The sequence below is a fragment of the Bufo bufo genome, chromosome 4 (assembly GCF_905171765.1).
Source record: "Bufo bufo chromosome 4, aBufBuf1.1, whole genome shotgun sequence".
Taxonomy (NCBI): Eukaryota; Metazoa; Chordata; class Amphibia; order Anura; family Bufonidae; genus Bufo; species Bufo bufo.
Genome location: NC_053392.1, coordinates 446,514,841 through 446,535,963, shown reverse-complemented (window position 1 = coordinate 446,535,963; position 21,123 = coordinate 446,514,841). Strand labels below are relative to the sequence as shown.

Here is a 21,123-nt window from a genome sequence, read left to right as displayed (position 1 = left end):
TGTTATTTTTTCCCCTCCCTCCGGTTCTTATTTCGGCCTGTTATCTATTTCCCCTGCCTCCAGTTTTTTACCTGCTTGCTCACCAGCGTTTCCCCAGCTGCCCTTATCGGCGGCCGAAATCTCGCGCGATTTTGGCCGCCATCTTCTTCTTCCACATACCTGAAGCGGGATCTTCTTCTCGCTTCGCCTGCAGCTCCGCTTGTCCCGCCCGAAGTCTCGCGGGACTTTGGGCGCAGCTCTCAGCTGAATCCCTTCTCTGTCCAGAGCGGCGCAAAATCTCGCGGGATTTCGTGCGCGCTCTCAGTGTACGCTGGATCCTCGGTCGCGCCTGTCAGCTCTTGCGTCCTGCTGGTATTAACCCTCTCTCTCTTGGCTCACATTGCTCTGCCCGGTCTTTTCCCCTTCTGTGAACACAGTAGGTTATAGCTAGTGTAGTCAGAGGTATTTCTGCTTACCCCATATTAACAGTGATCATGTCAGAGTACGGCCTCCCCAGTAGCCACATTCCTGAGGACATGTAGGTCACCCCCAATGCCCAGGCAGCGGGTTCCAATTCAGATCTGGCACAGGCTATGGCAATCCAACGTTCTGTGGCTGTGGCTATCCAGGCCGCCATGGGTTCCATGTCCACTGCTATTTTGCAGTCTATTTCGGACGCCCTTATGGCACACTCATCTTCTTCCGGTCCCAGTAGCCGCCCTAGACCTTTGACCTCAGGGACAGCTAATGCTGATCCTCCAGCCTCCAGAACCACTAAGACTGGTGTGATGCTTGCCACCCAAGAGAGCGCGCTGAGTTCGTGCAAAAGAGCCTATGCCCGCCAGGCAGAAAAGGCGTGGCCATGGAAATGCGCCAGAGCTCAATATGATACACAGTCCGAGTCCGAACTCGGATCAGAAGAGGAGGCGCAGTCAGAGCCTGACATTGGTTCAGAGCAGGAGGACCCAGAACTATTGGAGGTGGACCCTCCTGGCCCATCGTCAGTTCCTAATCCCCCCCTTGCCAACCCCCCCAAGGTCCCTTCTAATACATTAGAGGTTATTATGGACCCTTCTGGAGAGCCGCTATTCAACTCAGATGCGCTCCATCACCCGAGGTCCGCAGAGTGGCTCCCATCGGACCACATTGCCAAATATTTGGAGTCACGGGTACGTCAGCCCCTTAGCAAGGAGGCTAGGAATAAGTTGAGGGCTGAGTGCCCTAGGCCCATTGTCCCTAATAAGGTCTGTTATACACCGGTTGTGGATCCAAAAATGATCCAATTTCTGGCCAAGTCTGGGTGGAACCCACATAAGGGTCTTGAGTCAGCTCTAAAGGCCTGCCAGGATAAATTACTGGATGTCCTAGGCCCCCTTACTAAGATCCTTGAGTTGGCAGAATCCATCAGAACCCAAAACACTCAGGTAGATCCGGAGGAACTCCGGGGATGGACACAGCGTGCTCTGTGTCTCACTGGCAACGCTAATACCTCTCTCTCCGTTGAGAGAAGGAAGGCCATTCTGTTCAAGATAGAACCGAAGCTTTCCAATCTGGCCTTGACTGAGGCAGGCAAAGATGCCCAGGGTCTCCTTTTTGGAGACTCTTTTATTAAAGATTTGTCCCGTTTTGTTGGTGCCTTCACGGCGCTGGATAAAGCCCAATCGTCAATGAGACGGGTTTTCCAGGGACGGGTCTCCACCAGGGCCGGCAGTGCTAGGGGCCGTCTGTCCGGCCGGTCATCTTTCCAGACCCGTGGTTCGGGTCGAAGCTCCGTGTCATTCAGCTCTTCCAACCAGGAATTCCACCAGCCTTCCACCTTCTTTCCCACCCGTGGTGCTTCTTGGCGGTCCTGAGGTACCAGATTCTAGGTGTCCAGGCGCCCATTCGGTAAGTCTACCAAACCTTGTATCTTCTTCGACTGTTTGGGTAGGGGGCGAACTCCGTCTCTTTTCCCACTCTTGGGCAGCCATCACGGCCGACCCATGGATCCTCACTACCATACAGGGTTTTCACATAGAGTTGGTGGTTCCTCCCAGTTTCATTCCACCCCCTCATCCCATTTTCCTCCCGGCCCAAAAGCAACTCCTGTTGCACAGGGAGTTGAAGCAACTTTTTCTGAAGGGCGCGATAGAACCGGCCTCAGACCCCTCCAATTGCATTATCAGCAACATGTTTCTGGTGGCCAATTTGGCCAAAAAAGGAGGCCATATGCGTCCTGTGATCAACCTTCAGGCATTGAACACATTTGTCCGTTATCGCCACTTCAAGATGGAGGGCATCCACCTCCTCAGAGACATGCTCCTCCATGGAGATTGGTTGGTCAAATTAGACCTGAAGGATGCCTATTTAACAGTACCGGTTTCCGAGACGTCCAGGAACCTACTTTGTTTCCAATGGAACATGGAGATGTGGCGGTTCACCTGCTTCCCTTTTGGTTTTCCTCAGCTCCTTGGTGCTTCACCAAGTTGCTATGCCCAATCGTATCCTGCCTCTACAGTCGCGGAGTTCGGCTAATTGTGTACTTAGACGATATCCTCCTCTTGGCCCAGGACCGTCATACCTTGCTCACACACCTATCCTGGACAATGGATTTGTTGTCCCACCTCGGGTTTCTCCTCAACCTGGAAAAATCCTGCCTTACTCCTTCCCAATCCATGGAGTTTTTAGGCTTCACAATCAATTCAATGACAGAAACCCTCAGCCTTCCATTATCCAAGGTCCGGGCCATCCGCAAGGAACTCCGCCAGACGTTATCCCGTCCACAAGTATCCTTACATCACCTGGCCCGCATCATAGGCCTCCTCTCGTCCTCTATCCAGGCAGTTTTTCCAGCACTATTACATTATCGTGCCATGCAAGTCCTCAAGATATCTCACCTTCGTGCGGGTGCATCATACGCAGACCTTATCACGTTAGACGATGAGTCCAGGGACGAGCTGACGTGGTGGATCCGGAACTTGGAGGTTTGGAATGGCAAAGCTATTTTCATCCCGTGTCCGGACTTTACAGTGGAATCAGACGCCAGCCTGTTGGGATGGGGCGCCTATTGCGACGGAGTGAACACCGGGGGACACTGGTCCGAGGAAGAGTCCAGACTCCATATCAACACCTTGGAACTTCTCGCAGGATTCTTCGCTATTCGCAGTTTTGCGAACGGACTCACCAGCACCTGCATCAGATTACGGATGGACAACATTTCTGCAGTGCGATATGTCAACGCCATGGGCGGCACGCACTCGACTGCATTGTCTCATCTAGCTCGGGATTTCTGGACTTTTTGTCTGTTCAGGGAGATCACCGTTGTAGCGGAGTATCTTCCCGGCCTTCACAATACGCACGTGGACTGGAGCTCTCGTTTTCTCTCCGATTCCAGCGATTGGACAAGACGGTCTTCTCATCCATATCCTCCCGATGGGGTCCCTGCTGTATAGATCTATTCGCATCCCGCTTGAACACCCAACTTCCCAGATTCTTCAGCTGGCGCCCGGATCCAGACGTGGAAGCCACCAATGCTTTTCTATAGAACTGGTCCGGCAACCTCATGTATGCCTTCCCCCATTTGCTCTGATTCACCGAGTGCTAGCCCAGGTCCATCAACAGGAGGCCGAACTGGTCCTGGTGGTTCCTTTTTGGACTTCCCAGTCTTGGTTTCCTCAGCTGATGGAATGCCTGATCCAGTGCCCTCTCCTTCTTCCTGTTTTTTCGGATCTCTTGTTAGACCCGTCAGGTCTGCAACATCCTCTCGTCTTAGAAGAAACCCTCCAACTCCTAGTCTGCAGTATTTCAGGGAATCGCAGGAGTTTCAGAATCTACTAGACACCTCTTGGAGGACGCATGGGCCCCCGGTACTAGACGGGCTTATCGGGCAGCCTGGAAGTCATGGGCTGATTGGTGCCTGGCTAGGCACGTGGATCCCGTTTCAGCTCCTGTGACGGAGATCCTTCAATTACTCACTTCGTTTTTCGAGGATGGTAAGGCATATCGTACCATCAATGTTTTTCGCTCAGCCATTTCTTCCTCTCATCAGGGATTCGACGGTTGCCCAGCCGGTCAACATCCTTTGGTGTGTTGCCTTCTTAAAGGCGCTCGTCTTTCCCGTCCTCCTAGACCCCGTTTCTCGGCCACATGGGATGTGGCCTCTGTATTATCCTTGTTCTCTTCTTGGCCTCCTAACGCGTAACTTTCTTTGCGTCAGCTTTCGGCCAAGTTGGTCTCCTTATTCTGTTTGATTTCTTGTAAGAGAGTCTCAGATGTCCGAGCTTTGGACCATGATGCTCGTTCCTTCACTCCGATCGGGGTAGTGTTCAATATTACACGCCGCTCCAAGACCAACATTAAATCCGTGGCCTATCCCAGCTTCCCGGATGCTCCAGCCCTCTGCCCAGTAGCCTGTCTGAGGGAGTATGAGTCACGCACTGCCTCGCACTGCGAGACAACGCGCCCTCAACTTTTTCTGTCATACCGACATCCTTTTCTTCCTGTCACTAGCATCACTCTGGCTCGATGGGCTAAGTGGATTATGTCCTTGGCAGGGGTGGTCACTTCGGTGTTTGCTGCACATTCTATGAGAGGTGCTTCGGCGACATCCATGGCAGTTGCGGGGACCAGGTTGGAGGTCATCATGAAGCTAGCAGATTGGTCTCGGCTGTCTACGTTTCGTGAATTTTATTATCGTCCTCCTGTTCATGTTTTTTCCTCGTGGTAAGTCAGCTTTAAACTCTCAATAGGAGCCTCCGTGTCATGCAATAAAATTGCATGATTTTCCTAACATATGACGTAAAGTCATGATTTTATTAAAGACACGGAGGCGAGTATTGCCCCTCCCGTTATTTCTTCCCTCCCTAGTTTTGTGTGGGGTCTATTGTTGCCTTCATTGTATATTGCAAATTTCGGATGCTTGTATATGCATTTTTTCAGGTTTTGTACTTGATCCATAGTTCTGAGCAGTTCTGATTACCGGTCTTTTCTTCTTTTTTTTGTTTTCTTTAGGATGAATATTTCCGGCAAGCTACGCCTGACACCTACAGTCGTTTTTGGTTATTCTCCAGTTCCGTTCTTCAGTTGGAGAGTTCATGTGCTGTTCGGGTTCAGTTCTTCGTTGGAGTTTAGTGGATAGACCTTCAGTGTCTTCAGAAGAGTGTCACCGCCAAAGAAAGAGGAGGGATCTATGCAAAGCAGGACTATTATAGGGGTCTTATGTGGGAGGGTCCCGTTACCATGGTTACTTGTTTCTTGTTTTCTTTGCTGCTTTTGGTTGGTAGTAAAGGAAGAGAAACCAATACTCGCCTCCGTGTCTTTAATAAAATCATGACTTTACGTCATATGTTAGGAAAATCATGCAATTAACGGATTGAATTTTATACAAAAAGAACATGAACCCCCGCCCAAAATCTGTAGTATCAGACCAGAGTTTCACCCCAATAACAGAACTAAAATCAGTAATATTAGAACACTTTTAACCCCAATTAGTGCAGCAAGGTGTAATAGAATAGCCTATATTAGCCAAACTTTACACTGTTCAATTGTCCCTGCTCTCTTCCCTATAGTGTGGATAATGCCTCCCTAATATATCCTTACACTATCTCTTAGCTATCCCTGAACTGCTCAGTAGTCATATTTTGTGAATAAACTGTTTCCTAATCACTGTCCCTAATGCATGTAACATCTCTCCCTGCACTAAGTTCTCTGGAAAATGCCGGAGAACGGTCCGGAGGAGACTTTTTATAGGCCTTGACATCAGGGGCTGGCTATCTGCTGATTGGCTGTCTGTATGGCATTATGAATGCTCCCTCGTTTCTGTGTAATAAAATCATACACAAACAGTAGTTCCCCCTCAGTAGTAATCGCAGTGCTTACCTTAAGACATAGCTGAGAGGATGTACTCTCTGTAAGATTGTACTACATATGGAAGGCTCAACAAAGCTGTTAGATGTCTTGGTGTAACTGGACATAAGGCTAATGAACAAATGTTAAATGTATATCACAATAATTGGGGGGGGGGGGGAACTAACCCGCAGCATAGTCGTCACATACTCTGAAAACACAGCCCAGTAAAGTTTATCCCCATGAAATGTGCGTCTTATGTAGAAGGCTCCAGACATGCGAAGAAATGGTCCAACAAATTTCATACGACTGAGGTCTACACAATGAAACAAAAAAGTAAATATCTGATGAACTAGAATAAACTTTAGGCAGAGGAAGACTCTCAAGTATTTTTTTATCTATTAATCCCTTAGTGACCACCAATACGTGTTTTTACGGCGGCCACTAAAGGGCCTTAGGCTGGGCTGCTGCTTTTTTACGGGGGACCCGTGCAGCGGGGAGCGGAGGCCCAGCTCTCACATGAGAGCCGCAGCCCTGCTCTAACAGCACCGGACCGGCAGGAGTGCCTATCCGGGCTGTCTAATACTTTACATGCTGCGTGCAATGGCGCCCGCCGCATGTAAAGCGGTGTCAGAGGGAGAGGACTCTTTGTCTCCCATCGGCACCCTGCAAATGCGATCGCGGGGTGTCGATGTGTGTGAAGCCTACATGGCTTCCGATGTAGGCCTCGGTCCTGGCTATAGTGATTTCCTGCAGGCTGAGCCTCTCTGGCGCAGCCTGCTGGTCAATGTTAAAATAGCATTGCTATTAAAATGCAATGCATTATAGGGATAATGTATTGCATTTTAAAGCACTCAAAATACTGTTTGTTATAGTCCCCTTGTGGGACTATTAAGTGGCAAAAAAAAATAATAACATTTCATAAAAAAATCCCATCATTTTTTTTTTTACTTTTTCTTTCCATTGCAAATACGCTTTTTAATGAAAAAAATTGCAAAAAAATAAATAAAAATTGCTTGGTCAGTAAGGCCCAAAACAGGCTGGTCACTAAGGGGTTAATCTATTACATTATTACATTACCGTTTACTGTAATAACCAAAGAAAAGTTTGCAAGATTTTGGAATTTTTATTTACCAATTTAGCTACACTATTTCTTATATAATCTTAGTATATATGCATGTGTTTTCTGTTATACTGACTTAAATTTCTCATCATTTATGTGTTTAAAATAACAGATTTGCGTTTGTCTTAGATTGTATTCACGCATAAGAAAGCCTTTAAAGGGGATGGCCAGTTTATAATACTAACAGCACATGCATGTTCCCATACCGGAGAGCAAACCGCAACATGTAGTTTGCTTTCCATCCTGGGATGCGGAGCAAGACAGATCCGGCATGACCCCCAATGCAAGTCAATGGGGACGGATCCGTTTTCTCTCACACAATCTGCCACAATAGAAAACGGATCCGTCCTCCATTGACTTTCGATGGAGTTTATGACGGGTCCGTCTTGGCAATGTTAAAGATAATACAACCGGATCCGTTCATAACGGATGCAGATGGTTGTATTATCAGTAACGAAAGTGTTTTTGCTGAACCCTGCCATATCTAGTAAAAATGCTAGTGTGAAAGTAGCCTAAGTGAAGCAATGAAAAAAATGGTGAATCCCCATTATGCCATATGAGATAAATATTTTTATATTTTAAAAGTTCAGGCATTTTGGGACGCAAAGATGCACATGATCTTTATATTTTTTATTATTTATTTTTATTTTAATTATGGGGAAAGCGTGGGTGATTTAAATTTTAATATTTTTAAAAACTGTTCTTTTAACTTTTTATCTAAGTTCAATAGAACTACAATTTAAAGTTTTTTTCTGAGACTTTAATACTGATGACCTATCCTTTGGTCATGACACATTCATTGGTCATAAGGCCTAGGCGCAGCTCATCCCCATAGAAGGCCACCTGCAGGCCTCCATAAGATTTACAGGTGTGATATGCTGGGTCTCTTCGATTGCCACATGGGAGAGATGTTCCTGACATAATAGCGTACACTTCCAGTTTCTCTGCATTTAGATGCCGTGGTCACATTTGACAACAGCATCTAAAGGGTTAAATGTCTGTGTTTTTCGTTATCGCCGGTTGCAGACAATTCAAACCCCTCCATTTGCCATACATGTACAGTGCTGGGACAGAGGGGGTTAATATGAATAATTCATGTTTACATGCTGGTCCGTTGATCTGCATGCCGGGCCTACGCTCAGTTTAATATGAATAATTCATGTTTATACGCAGTTCCGCTGACCAGTACACCTGGTTAGATTAATCACATTTTCTTTTACATTATAAATGGCTATGTGTATATACCTAGGAATAGATGGCACCAAGATGAGACAAGGCTGTGATGCTCAGAACAGCCATTACACAACAGAGCCTGCAAACCGAAGACGCCATAGCGCTCATCCAAGCACCTTGATCCCGTCAAACTGCTTACTGGCCAGGATGCTGACAGCTGGATGTCCTCAATCTTTTTACTCTGGACAAGACTCTCTCCTTAAGGTGCATAGAGTCAATGTACTATATTATATGTGTTACCCTTTTCCAAGTACTATACACAGAGAAAGCAGGGTGTCTCTGGTGGCAATAAAAGAGACGGGCAATCTCCAGGACGTCAGACTGCAGAGCAGTGATGGCCAGTTCGCATTGTTCGCCCGTGAACATATGCGGGCTGACATATTTTCTCACAAGTCCGGCGAGGCGCAGGTAAGCCCTTACCTGTGCCGCGAGCCGGTCTGAAAACAAATGCGGTCACCGGGAGCAGGCAGTTCCGAGAACAGCACGATGAAGGCCCCCGGTGGCTGTTCTCGGAACTGCCTGCTCACGCTGACCGCACTTGTTTTCAGACCAGCTCGCGCACAGGCACAAGTAAGGACTTACCTGTGGACTTGTGAAAAAAGATAGCAGCCCGCATATGTTCGCGGTCGAACAATGAGTACTGGCCATCACTGCTGCAGAGCACTAGTGGGAAAACCTGAGGCGGGTGGCACAATACTACAACATAGGAACTTTCAATATTAAAATAAAGTGGCATTCCAATATCATGTAAATTTTTATCACTCTGGTATTCCACCTAACCCCATATATTAATGATTTCAAAATCAGAAGAATTGAAGGATTCTAACACACTGAGTACTCATTTACACACAGGCAGCAGAAGCGACAAAACCCTAGTATGTGAACATATGCAGATGGAGTTACCTTCCCCTGCTGCAATGACTGGAATGGCCAAGTCATAAATGAACATAATGTACGATATTAACAAGAAGTCAACATAACTCCGATGACTTGGCATTAGCACAACGGGATGCTCTTGAATAGCTTTTCCCAACTGCAAAACACAACATAAAAATAAATTAAATTCATCAATAGATTACCCTCAACAAGGGGTTGTTCCAAGATTAACACCTAAATCACCTACGTATTCACAAGCGGTGTGAGCTCTAGGCCCAATATGATCACAAGAATAGGAGGACTGTGTCCCCCTTATGAATGGAGTGTCCATGAAGTATGTTTCAGTTTCAGAATTTAATCAAGCGGCGGCTACCATGCTCAAACGTTGATTCATTTATACACTGGGACATTGGACCCTCATTCTAATTGAGACAACCCCTGTACACATGCACTATCAATATCTATAGGAAAGTAAAACTTTCCAGTTTTTAAATTTTTTATGTAAGCTAATATTGACCCATTTTGGAATACATTATAATAAAACACATCATGATTACAAGAGATTTAAAATTCTTTAAGCAATCTTTATTACGAATGTTAATTGGTGACATCACTTACCCTCTGAACACCTTCCAGGTTGACAAACACTTTTGAGTAAAGCCTTTTCAAGATTTTACTCAAGCTGAGGGCAAAGAGTCTGATAGCTCCCAGTTTCAAGTTATGGCCCATTTCATCAAGGATCCGAGAAGCTTGTTTTTGAAGGACACTAAATGGTTCACCAGATTCCACACTAATCTGTTGACCGCAGCATCCGGGATATAAAAAGAGAAAGGATGTTAACTAATGTTGTGTAGACTTTAAGAGTACTGCAAACCATATTAAATGAAGGGCATATATGCAGCAATATTCACACAGTTGTGGCCAGGGGGCATTATTTCCCTACTGTGCTCATTGGTAAACACCAAGCCATGAAAACTGCATATAAAAACCCCCAAGCATGTGATCACCACTCCATTCACTTCTATGGGACTGCTGGAAATGGCACCAAGCCAGCAAGGGGCCGCCAACAGCTCGGGGTCCCTTTAAGATGTTAAGAGAGTGCTTAAAAGTTTGTCATTATGCCAGTTGCGTTTCAGCAACGAGGGACTGGGTCCCCCTAAGTAGATAGCACTGGTGCTACCCAGGTGAAGGAATGCCAGAGTGGTGTAAGGGTTGTCTATAGTGTCCCTTTAGGTGTTATGGCTGTGCACTTGTCACGGTGCTCCTACCTGGATATCCTGGAACCCCAGGCGTAGTGGTCCATTGCCCGCTGCAGAGCAAGGGATAGTTGTTGAAGGGGATGAAGAAATGAATTGAGTCCACACTTTGTATTAACGTTAAAAACAGCTTTACTTGAATGGACTTGCATCAGAGGAACAATCTTCCAAACTTTATCTTGGTCACCAGCTTTGGCATGGCAGGCAAACACATTTGGCACTGCTATATCTGTCACTCTTCCTTTAGCCCTGCTGTGCTATCATATTAAATAGAAACTTTTCCTTTTCGCTGTACTTACCTTTCTGTAGTGTGACTGTCTTTATATTGAGCTGTATTTTTATATTTCTCTTTGTCTCTGTATCTTTATTCCTGTCTTTATTCAGGGAATCTTTACTCTTGACTCTAGAGGCATTCAGCTTAGGCCTCAGGGCCCAGCAGAGCAGACAGTGCTCCGCTGGCTGGAACACAGTCTTCCCCTTGCAGGGGGTACTCTCAACTTTGGCCAGCTCGTCCAGAAGGGACGAGGGCCTGCTCCTTCCCCTTACAGGGGGTAAGCTACTCTGTCCTCACTAAATAGAACTCCTCTTTCTCTAGAGAGGGCTAGAATGGATAGAAAGTTTATTTAGAGTGGAACCTATCTCTGCCAATACTGCCGCCATCTGCTGGTAAACCAGGCACATTACATGTTAAGCATAACATTACAGGGAACAGAATATGCACATTATACAGGACCTGGAATAAATACACATGATGTCACAAGGAGGAGGTAGTAGGGGGCCACACAGAGGTGGTAATACCACTCTGGGGTATTACAATTGACAGTCCATAGAGGTGAATGGAGCAGGGGTCATGCATGCGCACCACAAATTCATTCTCATAGGGGTCTCTGTGACCTCTGTTTCCATTATTGCTAAGAGGATCATTCCGCTTTCTTAGCAGTCTGGCACGCAGCGATTTTACACTTATCCACTATCTTGTGGATAGGGCATGTGTTAAGATCATGGGATGCATAGATGTTCTACGGTTTTAAAAGTCAAAAGGAACATAAAATATTGGTCATTAACAAAAGTTGTATGTATACCAATTTTCTAGCATAGAAAAATTGCAAATATTTGCAGAAATGGCATTTTGAGCATTAAATAAATTAAAAAAAGTTATGTTTTGCTTCTCTTCAGCTTTTGACACGTTTCTTTAAATGAGGGAGGATCTTAGTAGAGGAGGCAAGCCCATCACAGCCTGTCACATTTACTAGAATTTACACTAGAAACTGGAGTAAATTGTAACTGAAACAGACACCATTTCTAAGGTTAGTTTTAGTTATCAGTTCTGGCAGGCAGTTACAGCAGACAACAGCCTGCCAGAACTCTTTGGATCCGACATTACCACATGTTAATGCAATGCCCGCCGGCCCCATCTATCAACTATAACGGGGTCCGACAAGCTGTTCTCTGCTGAAACAGCCTGCTGGAACTCATAACTTTTGTTTGAAAGAAGCCTTAGCTGGGTTTCTGGGGTACAACTGTCACAGATGTGACACATTTATTAAGAGAGGGAATGTTTTATCAGAAAATTACCTATTGTTTAAATCACATGTTCATGTTTGTACAGTACAGTCGTGGTCAAAAGTTTTGAGAATTACATAAATATTGGAAATTGGAAAAGTTGCTGCTTAAGTTTTTATAACAGCAATTTGCATATACTCCAGAATGTTATGAAGAGTGATCAGATGAATTGCATAGTCCTTCTTTGCCATGAAAATGAACTTAATCCCAAAAAAACCTTTCCACTGCATTTCATTGCTGTCATTAAAGGACCTGCTGAGATCATTTCAGTAATCGTCTTGTTAACTCAGGTGAGAATGTTGACGAGCACAAGGCTGGAGATCATTATGTCAGGCTGATTGGGTTAAAATGGCAGACTTGACATGTTAAAAGGAGGGTGATGCTTGAAATCATTGTTCTTCCATTGTTAACCATGGTGACCTGCAAAGAAACGCGTGCAGCCATCATTGCGTTGCATAAAAATGGCTTCACAGGCAAGGATATTGTGGCTACTAAGATTGCACCTCAATCAACAATTTATAGGATCATCAAGAACTTCAAGGAAAGAGGTTCAATTCTTAAAAAGGCTTCAGGGCGTCCAAGAAAGTCCAGCAAGCGCCAGGATCGTCTCCAATAGAGGATTCAGCTGCGGGATCGGAGTGCCACCAGTGCAGAGCTTGCTCGGGAATGGCAGCAGGCAGGTGTGAGCGCATCTGCACGCACAGTGAGGCGAAGACTTTTGGAAGATGGCCTGGTGTCAAGAAGGGCAGCAAAGAAGCCACTTCTCTCCAAAAAAAACATCAGGGACAGATTGATCTTCTGCAGAAAATTTGGTGAATGGACTGCTGAGGACTGGGGCAAAGTCATATTCTCCGATGAAGCCCCTTTCCGATTGTTTGGGGTATCTGGAAAAAGGCTTGTCCGGAGAAGAAAAGGTGAGCGCTACCATCAGTCCTGTGTCATGCCAACAGTAAAGCATCCTGAAACCATTCATGTGTGGGGTTGCTTCTAGAGTTGAGCGAACACCTGGATGTTCGGGTTCGACGAGTTCGGCCGAACTTTCGAAAAATGTTCGGGTTCGGGATCCGAACTCGACCCGAACTTCATCCCGAACCCGAACCCCATAGAAGTCAATGGGGACCCGAACTTTTGGGCACTAAAAAGGCTGTAAAACACACCCGGAAAGGGCTAGAGGGCTGCAAAAGGCAGCAAAATGTAGTTAAATCCCCTGCAAACAAATGTAGATAGGGAAATGATGAGTTAACATAAAATAAATAAAAATTAAACAATATTAATTGGAGTGAGGTCCCATAGCACAGAATCAGGCTTCAAGTCACCCACCAATGGAGAAGGTCACTTACTATTATTTTGACCACAGCACCCAGACAAAGGAGAGAGGTCCCACAGCAGAGAACCAGGCATCATATCACCCACCACAGGAGTAGGCCACCATTTAGTTACTTTGACCCCTACACCCAGACGGAGGAGAGAGGTTACGCAGCAGAGAATCAGGCATTTAGATCACCCACCACAGGAGTAGGCCACCATTGAATCAGACCCCGGCAACCATGTCAGATGGCACAAGCATAAGCTTTATATCAATCAGCACAGGAGAAGGCGACTTTGACAGACTTTGACCCCTACACCCGGACGGAGGAGAGAGGTTTCAAAGCAGAGAATCAGGCATTTAGATCACCCACCACAGGAGTAGGCCCCAATTTAATGGGACCCCGGCAACCATGTCAGATGGCACAACCATCAGCTTAATATCAATCAGCACAGGAGAAGGCGACTTTGAAAGACTTTGACCCCTACACCCAGACGGAGGAGAGAGGTTTCACAGCAGAGAATCAGGCATTTAGATCACCCACCACAGGAGTAGGCCCCCATTGAATCAGACCCTGGCAACCATGTCAGATGGCACAACCATCAGCTTTATATCAATCAGCACAGGAGAAGGCGACTTTGAAAGACTTTGACCCCTACACCCAGATGGAGGAGAGAGGTTTCACAGCAGAGAATCAGGCATCATATCAACCACCACAGGAGAAGCCACCATTTAGTTACTTTGACCCCTGCACCCAGGAAGAGGAGAGAGGCACCACAGCACATATTCTGGCATCATATCAGCCACCACAGGAGAAGCCACCATTGAGTTACTTTGACCCCCGCACCCAGGAAGAGGAGAGAGGCACCACAGCACATATTCTGGCATCATACTAGCCACCACAGGAGAAGCCACCATTGAGTTACTTTGACCCCCGCACCCAGGAAGAGGAGAGAGGCACCACAGCACATATTCTGGCATCATATCAGCTACCACAGGAGAAGCCACCATTGAGTTACTTTGACCCCTGCACCCAGGAAGAGGATAGAGGCCCCACAGCACATATTCTGGCATCATATCAGCCACCACAAGAAAAGCCACCATTTAGTTACTTTGACCCCTTCACCCAAACAGAGGAGAGAGGTTCCACATCAGAGAATCAGGCATCATATCAACCACCACAGGAGTAGGCCACAATTTAATGGGACCCCGGCAACCATGTCAGATGGCACAACCATCAGCTTCATATCAATCAGCACAGGAGAAGGCGACTTTGAAAGACTTTGACCCCTACACCCAGACGGAGGAGAGAGGTTTCACAGCAGAGAATCAGGCATTTAGATCACCCACCAAAGGAGTAGGCCCCCATTGAATCAGACCGTGGCAACCATGTCAGATGGCACAACCATCAGCTTTATATCAATCAGCACAGGAGAAGCCACCATTCAGTTACTTTGACCCCTGCACCCAGGAAGAGGAGAGAGGCCCCACAGCACATATTCTGGCATCATATCAGCCACCACAGGAGAAGCCACCATTGAGTTACTTTGACCCCCGCACCCAGGAAGAAGAGAGAGGCACCACAGCACATATTCTGGCATCATATCAGCCACCACAGGAGAAGCCACCATTGAGTTACTTTGACCCCTGCACCCAGGAAGAGGAGAGAGGCCCCACAGCACATATTCTGGCATCATACTAACCACCACAGGAGAAGCCACCATTGAGTTACTTTGACCCCTGCACCCAGGAAGAGGAGAGAGGCCCCACAGCACATATTCTGGCATCATATCAGCCACCACAGGAGAAGCCACCATTGAGTTACTTTGACCCCCGCACCCAGGAAGAGGAGAGAGGCACCACAGCACATATTCTGGCATCATATCAGCCACCACAGGAGAAGCCACCATTGAGTTACTTTGACCCCTGCACCCAGGAAGAGGAGAGAGGCCCCACAGCACATATTCTGGCATCATACTAACCACCACAGGAGAAGCCACCATTGAGTTACTTTGACCCCTGCACCCAGGAAGAGGAGAGAGGCCCCACAGCACATATTCTGGCATCATATCAGCCACCACAGGAGAAGCCACCATTGAGTTACTTTGACCCCCGCACCCAGGAAGAGGAGAGAGGCACCACAGCACATATTCTGGCATCATATCAGCCACCACAGGAGAAGCCACCATTGAGTTACTTTGACCCCCGCACCCAGGAAGAGGAGAGAGGCACCACAGCACATATTCAGGCATCATATCACACACCACAGGAGAAGGCCTCTTTCAGTGATTTAGGCCTTTGGACCCAGACAGAGGAGAGAGGCACCACAGCACATATTCTGGCATCATATCAGCCACCACAGGAGAAGCCACCATTGAGTTACTTTGACCCCTGCACCCAGGAAGAGGAGAGAGGCCCCACAGCACATATTCTGGCATCATATCAGCCACCACAGGAGAAGCCACCATTTAGTTACTTTGACCCCTGCACCCAGGAAGAGGAGAGAGGCACCACAGCACATATTCTGGCATCATATCAGCCACCACAGGAGAAGCCACCATTTAGTTACTTTGACCCCTTCACCCAAACAGAGGAGAGAGGTTCCACATCAGAGAATCAGGCATCATATCAACCACCACAGGAGTAGGCCACAATTTAGTTTATTTGACCCCTGCACCCAGGAAGAGGAGAGAGGCCCCACAGCACATATTCTGGCATCATATCACACACCACAGGAGAAGGCCTCTTTCAGTGATTTAGGCCTTTGGACCCAGACAGAGGAGAGAGGTCAGAGATTAGCTTCATATCCCCCAGCACAGCAGAAGACCGCTTTATTTGACTTAGGCCTCAGCACCCAGACAGAAGACAGAGGTAGCATGGCAGAGGTTATGGCTTCATGTCACCCGTTAGTTTAACCGGCCACTTTCATCTGGTTAGGCCCCGGCGCCCAGACAGAGAAGAGTTTCATTCAACTGTGGGTTTCATAAAATTTGTATCAAATAAAGAAGTGGCCCGTAGCACAACAAGACATGTTTTAGGCAGTTAATAAGGACTACTCTGCACAAGGGAGGGACAGGTCCTGTGGGATCCATGCCTGGTTCATCTTTATGAAGGTCAGCTTGTCCACGTTGGCTGTGGACAGGCGGCTGCGCTTGTCAGTAATGACGCCCCCTGCCGTGCTGAATACGCGTTCAGATAAAACGCTGGCCGCCGGGCAGGAAAGCACCTCCAAGGCATAACATGCTAACTCTGGCCACGTGGACAATTTCGAAACCCAGTAGTTGAATGGGGCCGAACCATCCGTCAGGATGTGGAGGGGTGTGCAGACATACTGTTCAACCATGTTAGTGAAATGCTGCCTCCTGCTAACACGTTCCGTATCAGGTGTCGGTGCAGATAGCTGTGGCGTGGAGACAAAACTTTTCCACATTTCTGCCATGCTAACCCTGCCCTCAGATGAGCTGGCCGTGACACAGCTGCGTTGGCGACCTCTTGCCACTCCTCTGCCTTCACCTTCCACCTGTTCCCCTGTGACATGTGGGAATGCTCTCAAGAGCGCCTCTATCAGCGTGCGCTTGTACTCGCGCATCTTACGGTCGCGCTCCAGTTCAGGAATTAAAGTGGGCACATTGTCTTTATACCGGGAATCCAGCAGGGTGGCCACCCAGTAGTCTGCACACGTTAAAACGTGGGCAACTCTGCTGTCGTTGCGCAGGCATTGGAGCATATATTCGCTCATGTGGGCCAGGCTACCCATGGGTAAGGACAAGCTGTCCTCTGTGGGAGGCGTATCGTCATCGTCCACCGTATCCCCCCAGCCACGCACCAGTGATGGGCCTGGGCTGCCACCCCGCTGTGAACTTGCGTCATCTTCGTCCCCCTCCACCTCCTCCTCCTCATCCTCCTCGTCCTCCAGTACAGTGCCTTGGCTGGCGACTTGTGAACCTGTCCTCTGCTGCTTAAACAAACCTCCCTCTGAGCCACTTTGAACAGACTGGCCCGAAAGTGTTAGAAACGAGCCCTCATCCTCCTCCTCCTCCTCCACCTGGGCCACCTCCTCTAACATCATTGCCCTAAGTGTTTTCTCAAGGAGACATAGAAGTGGTATTGTAACGCTGATAACAGTGTCATCGCCACTGGCCATGTTGGTGGAGTACTCGAAACAGCGCAGCAGGGCACACAGGTCACGCATGGAGGCCCAATCATTGGTGGTGAAGTGGTGCTGTTCGGCAGTACGACTGACGCGAGCGTGCTGCAGCTGAAACTCCACTATGGCCTGCTGCTGCTCGCACAGTCTCTCCAGCATGTGCAAGGTGGAGTTCCACCGGGTGGGCACGTCGCATATGAGGCGGTGAGCGGGAAGGCCGAAGTTCCGCTGTAGCGCAGACAGGCGAGCAGCGGCAGGATGTGAACGGCGGAAGCGCGCACAGACGGCCCGCACTTTATGCAGCAGCTCTGACATGTTGGGGTAGTGGTGAATGAACCTCTGCACCACCAAGTTCAGCACATGCGCCAGGCAAGGGATGTGCGTCAAACCGGCTAGTCCCAGAGCTGCCACGAGATTTCGCCCATTATCGCATACCACCAGGCCTGGCTTGAGGCCCACCGGCAGAAACCACTCGTCGGTCTGTTGTTCAATACCCCGCCACAACTCCTTTGCGCTGTGGGGCCTGTCCCCCAAACATATGAGTTTCAGAATGGCCTGCTGACGTTTACCCCGGGCTGTGCTGAAGTTGGTGGTGAAGGTGTGTGGCTGACCGGATGAGCTGGTGGAAGCAGTGGAGGAGGAAGCCGAGTAGGAGGAGGAGGCTACAGGAGGCAGAGAATGATGCCCTGCGATCCTAGGGGGCGGAAGGACGTGCGCCAAGGAACTGTCCGCCGGGGGCCCAGCCGCCACTACATTCATCCAGTGTGCAGTTAGTGAGATATAGCGTCCCTGGCCGTGCTTACTGGTCCACGTATCTGTGGTTAGGTGGACCTTGCCACAAATGGCGTTGCGCAGTGCACACTTGATTTTATCGGACACTTGCATGTGCAGGGAAGGCACGGCTGTCTTGGAGAAGTAGTGGCGGCTGGGAACCACATACTGCGGGACAGCCATGGCCATCAGCTGTTTGAAGCTGTCTGTGTCCACCAGCCGGAATGACAGCATTTCAAAGGCCAGCAGTTTAGAAATGCTGGCGTTCAGGCCAAGGGCTCGAGGGTGACTCGGGGGGAATTTGCGCTTCCTCTCTAAGGTTTGAGATATTGAGAGCTGAACGCTGCTGTGTGATATAGTGGAGACGCTAGTTGACGGTGGCGGTGGTGTCGGTGGCACATCCTCTGTTTGCTGCTCGGCAGGTGGCAACATTCCTCTCGAGGCGGAAGCCGAGGCAGCAGCGGTAGAGGGAGCAGGGGGAGCCTCAGCGAGTGCCTGGTTTTTAAGGTGTGTACCCCACTGCAGTTCATGCTTTGCATGTAGATGCCTGGTCATGCAGGTTGTGCTGAGGTTCAGAACGTTAATGCCTCGCCTCAGGCTCTGATGGCAGAGCGTGCAAGTCACTCGGGTCTTGTCGGTAGGACATTGTTTAAAGAAGTGCCATGCCAGGGAACTCTTTGAAGCTGCCTTTGTGGGGCTGGGTCCCTGTTGGCGATGTCCAGTAGCAGGCGAACTCTGGGGGCGGCGGCTCGTCTGCTTTGGCCCCCTGCTCCCTCTTTGGCTTCGCTGTTGTCTCGGTCTCACCACTACCTCTTCCTCTGAACTGTGAAAGTCATCGCCACGACCTTCAGTCCATGTGGGGTCTAAGACCTCATCGTCCTCTGCATCGTCTTCCACCCAGTCTCCCTCCCTGACCTCCTCCTGTTCAGTCTGCACACTGCAAAAAGACGCGGCAGTGGGCACCTGTGTTTCGTCATCATCAGAGAGTCGGTGACTCTGCTGTGGTGGTATTCCCATGTCCTCTTCATCTGGAGACATAAGTGGTTGTGCGTCAGTGCATGGTATGTCTTCCTCCACTGGGGAAGGGCTAGGTGGACGCCCCTGGGAAACCCTGGAAGCAGAGTCTTCAAACAGAAGAAGAGACTGCTGCATAACTTGTGGCTCAGACCGTTTCCCTGATATGCTTGGGGGTGATGTGACAGACTGATGGGCTTGGTTTTCAGGTGCCACCTGTGCGCTTTCCGCAGAAGACTGGGTGGAAGACCATGTGGTGAACGTGCTGGAAGCACTGTCGGCCACCCAATCGATTAATGCCTGTACCTGCTCAGGCCTTACCATCCTAAGAGCGGCATTGGGCCCCACGAGATATTGCGGTACATTCTGCCGGCTAGTTGAGGGAGTTCGTTCCCTACTGTGTGCGCCTGGGGCCGAACGGCCACGTCCTCTACCAGCAACAGAGGCTCCACGGACACCACCACGACCGCGTCCTCGTCCCTTAATAGTATTTTTCTTCATTGTTGCGATTCAACTCGCACCACAATGAAATATATTATTTTTTATAAGCAAAATCCCCTCACTGGAATACTTTCAGTTTTTTGACTGTATGGATTACAGATGGAATGACTGTTATATGTGAGTACCGCTTTCTTTGACAGATTCTAGTATGGGTACATATATGTTTTCCCAACCCCAGCACATTAGTTTGCTAATTCCAGATGTATGAAACGCAGGCCTAACTGTATCTAGTATATTGAACGCCAGATAAACTAACTTGGCCTTTTTTAAATAAAAAAAATTCCCTCACTGGAATACTTTCAGTCTTTTGACTGTATGGATTACAGATGGAATGACTGTTATATGTGAGTACCGCTTTCTTTGACAGATTCTAGTATGTGTACATATATGTTTTCCCAACCCCAGCACATTAGTTTGCTAATTCCAGATGTATGAAACGCAGGCCTAACTGTATCTAGTATATTGAACGCCAGATAAACTAACTTGGCCTTTTTTAAATAAAAAAAATTCCCTCACTGGAATACTTTCAGTCTTTTGACTGTATGGATTACAGATGGAATGACTGTTATATGTGAGTACCGCTTTCTTTGACAGATTCTAGTATGGGTACATATATGTTTTCCCAACCCCAGCACATTAGTTTGCTAATTCCAAAATTATGAAACGCAGGCCTAACTGTATCTAGTATATTGAACGCCAGATAAACTAACTTGGCCTTTTTTAAATAAAAAAAAAATTCCCTCACTGGAATACTTTCAGTCTTTTGACTGTATGGATTACAGATGGAATGACTGTTATATGTGAGTACCGCTTTCTTTGACAGATTCTAGTATGGGTACATATATGTTTTCCCAACCCCAGCACATTAGTTTGCTAATTCCAGATGTATGAAACGCAGGCCTAACTGTATCTAGTATATTGAATGCCAGATAAACTAACTTGGCCTTTTTTAAATAAAAAAAAACCCCTCACTGGAATACTTTCAGTCTTTTGACTGTATGGATTACAGATGGAATGACTGTTATATGTGAGTACCGCTTTCTTTGACAGATTCTAGTATGGGTACATATATGTTTTCCCAACCCCAGCACATTAGTTTGCTAATTCCAGATGTATAAAAAGCAGGCCTAACTGTATCTAGTATATTGAACGCCAGATAAACTAACTTGGCCTTTTTTAAATAAAAAAAATCCCCTCACTGGAATACTTTCAGTCTTTTGACTGTATGGATTACAGATGGAATGACTGTTATATGTGAGTACCGCTTTCTTTGACAGATTCTAGTATGGGTACATATATGTTTTCCCAACCCCAGCACATTAGTTTGCTAATTCCAGATGTATGAAACGCAGGCCTAACTGTATCTAGTATATTGAACGCCAGATAAACTAACTTGGCCTTTTTTAAATAAAAAAAATCCCCTCACTGGAATACTTTCAGTCTTTTGACTGTATGGATTACAGATGGAATGACTGTTATATGTGAGTACCGCTTTCTTTGACAGATTCTAGTATGGGTACATATATGTTTT

The 21,123-nt window shown here is 47.6% G+C and overlaps 1 protein-coding gene across 3 annotated transcripts in view; it reads right to left on the bottom strand.

The window, feature by feature from the left end:
- The window catches only part of LOC120998647 (dihydroxyacetone phosphate acyltransferase-like), a 401,782-nt gene that overhangs the window by 303,088 nt on the left and 77,571 nt on the right, over positions 1-21,123 (bottom strand). For all 3 annotated transcript variants that reach the window (XM_040429400.1, XM_040429402.1, XM_040429401.1), the window contains exons 3-5: positions 9,653-9,829; positions 9,062-9,191; positions 5,991-6,118 (exon numbers count right to left, since the gene is read on the bottom strand). In XM_040429400.1, coding sequence (XP_040285334.1) covers positions 5,991-6,118; positions 9,062-9,191; positions 9,653-9,829 — 435 coding nt within the window. The remainder of the gene's footprint in view (positions 1-5,990; positions 6,119-9,061; positions 9,192-9,652; positions 9,830-21,123) is intronic.